We start from the raw sequence: 2668 nt of genomic DNA on the forward strand, positions 1-2668 counted from the left end.
GTGGAACAGTACGTATTACATGCTGGAAAGCCTTTTTGCACAAAAGCGAGTCCTGGCTTCATACATTGCCGATCATGATCTCCCGCGACATTCAGCCGCATACCAGTGGGTTTTAATAGAGAACATTCCCTCTCTCCTTGCCCCTTTGAGCAGATAACGAAGGAGATAAGCTCCTTCAGCGGTGCTCTGTGCAACGCACGTTTGCTGTTACTAGCAGCATTAAAGCGTCTTTTTAGGCAAAGAGGCTGAAACAGACCACGAATGAGGAACAACAAAAAGTGCGCTCTTAGATGCTGTGAACACTCGTTTTAGCAAGGCAGATTCCGAACCGCTGTACTGCATCGCGACAGTACTTGATCCAAGATATAAGGATCATTACTTGGATGTGGGGAAAAAGCAGCGCACAAGGGACATGATACAGGCTGAGTTGGATTTGCAAAAGCCGCTGTGTGTATGGAGACGGTTGCATGACGGCAGCCCCAGCAGCAGACGGGGAGATAGCGTGGAGAAAAAAGGGCACGCACTACAGATGATGAGCTGCGCAAACCCTTACTGTCTGACATGTTCGAAGAGATTCTCCAAGAGAACAATCCAAATACCAGTCAGAAGACAAGCTCAACAGCTCAACAACTGGATGCTTTTCTATCAGAAGTCCCCATCCCCAGGAGCAATAACCCTCTCGGATATTGGAGGGCCAATCAAGGCCGCTTTCCCCACCTGGCACAGACGGCACGCAGGTTAGCTATTTAGGAAATTGAATTAAATATGTTATTCATAAAGTTCTTGTTATGCTATATATTTTGAACTATTATACTTTAGTGTGGAAAAATAGAAGGCATATAGCCTACCGGCATTCAAAAATTTAATTATTTCTTAGGCAGAAAAGAAACACATGCCGTCATCAATTAAAAAACTACAAAAAACTGATAGCCTACAATGTCGATGCTATGAGATAACTGTTTCGATTCTCCGTTCCCATCCTAGATACTTGTCTGCTCCATGCACAAGCACTGATAGCGAGAGACTGTTTAGCGCTGCTTCTCCCGTCATCGATGAGAAGAGGAACAGACTTTCATGTGACAAAGCAGAGAAGCTCCTTTTCATCAAGAAGAACCTGCCACTTTTCCTGAAGTAGACTTAATTTAGTTTATTAAAGTTGCCTGTTATTTAAATACACTGTCAGAAATAGGGCACTGCCCCATTTGTGTTCAGCCCCCCCGGCCCCCACTTTTCTTTTTTTTTTTCAAGCAGTTGTTAATGCACTTTTTTTGTTGTGAGCATACAGAGTAAATGCAGTTAATTTCTTGTTTAAGGCCGATGTTAGGGGGGCTCAAAGATGGCCAAATAAAAAGTATTTTGTTTTACTAATTTATTTAAGGGTAAATTGTTCTTAAATTAGGTCTTCTGGAATGTTAGAAAACGTTCAGTATTAAATAAATCGTTTGTATCAAATATGTAATTGATTTTGTTTTATTGAAAAGCAAGACAAAAAAGTTTATAAAGGACATTTAATTGTTTTATTCATGCAATGGTGAAAGATTAAAGCAAAATGAATGAAAAACAGCAAAAGCCACATTCGGTATTCGGTTTCGGCTTTCGGCCAACTGTTTCAGTATATTCGGTTTCGGTTTCGGCCAATAATTTTCATTTCGGTGCATCCCTAGTACTTTACTTGAGTCTTTTCTTTTCATGCCACTTTCTACTTCTACTCCGCTACATTTCAGAGAGAAATATTGTACTTTTTACTCCACTACATTCATCTGACAGCTCTAGTTACTTTACAAATTAAGATTTTTGTATACAAAACACATGTAATTAAATTACCCAACAATATATATAGTCCTACAAATACAGCTGAAATGATTAGCCGATTAAACACTTAGTTGATTGACAGAACAGTTTTGATCGTTTCCACTTTCTAAAATGTGAGGATTTTCCTGCATTGAGTACTTTTACTTTTAATACTTTTTTTTACTTAAAAAAAAAAAAATACATATATATATAACTTAAGTATCATTTTCAATGCAGGACTTTTACTTGTAAAGTATTTTACTATGTGGTATTAGTACTTAAGAGCAATGTCGTAAATAAAGGACCTGAATACTTCTTCCACCGCTGACCATGGTAAATAACGTGTTTTAGTTTCAACAATTCCACTATATTACTTTGGACTGTTTAACAACTAAGGTTTATTCCAATAGCGATCATTTTATCATTTACAGTACTTCAACTATTATCTTTATTTATGTGTAACATTTCGATTGCTTATTCATGTCACCTTGCCGCTAAGTACGTTAGTTCCTACCTGTCTTCTTCTTACGGGTGACCAGACCGTCCTCACAAAAAAAAAAAACGGCCTTGTAGGTCGTCTGTGCAAGCATCTTATTACGACCCATATTGACTTTTATTGTTAGACAGCGACATCTAGTGGCCGTAGTAGTTATGATGGGACTGCAGATGTAAATTAGCCAAAGGCTAACTCTGGTGCAATGCATCAAATGGTCACATTTATATTTTAATTGCACATTGTCCCTTTATAAATAAAATTGAAATTGAAAGAAGGACGTTAAGTGACAAAGTCCACGTAGGGAGGAGGATGGGGTGGATGGATGGGTTACGCAAGCACAGGACTTTGACCCAGGGCCAAAGGGAAACCAAAAGTCAACGT

At 38.8% G+C, this 2668-nt stretch overlaps 1 protein-coding gene across 1 annotated transcript; it reads left to right on the forward strand.

Annotated features, from left to right (window-relative positions):
* Positions 1-527: 527 nt before the first annotated feature.
* On the forward strand, positions 528-1213 carry LOC120552129 (zinc finger BED domain-containing protein 4-like). Its single transcript, XM_039789886.1, has 2 exons — positions 528-737; positions 985-1213. The coding sequence occupies exons 1-2, from the start codon at positions 562-564 to the stop codon at positions 1133-1135; spliced, it is 327 nt and encodes a 108-aa protein (XP_039645820.1). The 5' UTR covers positions 528-561; the 3' UTR covers positions 1136-1213.
* Positions 1214-2668: the final 1455 nt, after the last annotated feature.

Source organism: Perca fluviatilis, chromosome 22 (assembly GCF_010015445.1).
Source record: "Perca fluviatilis chromosome 22, GENO_Pfluv_1.0, whole genome shotgun sequence".
In the NCBI taxonomy this organism is placed as follows: domain Eukaryota; kingdom Metazoa; phylum Chordata; class Actinopteri; order Perciformes; family Percidae; genus Perca; species Perca fluviatilis.

Bases quoted from the DNA above. Each gene is read 5' to 3' on its own strand.
- LOC120552129 (XM_039789886.1), top strand. From the start codon at position 562: ATGTTCGAAGAGATTCTCCAAGAGAACAATCCAAATACCAGTCAGAAG. The intron at 738-984 runs GTTAGCTATTTA...TTCCCATCCTAG, and splicing joins CTGGCACAGACGGCACGCAG to ATACTTGTCTGCTCCATGCA.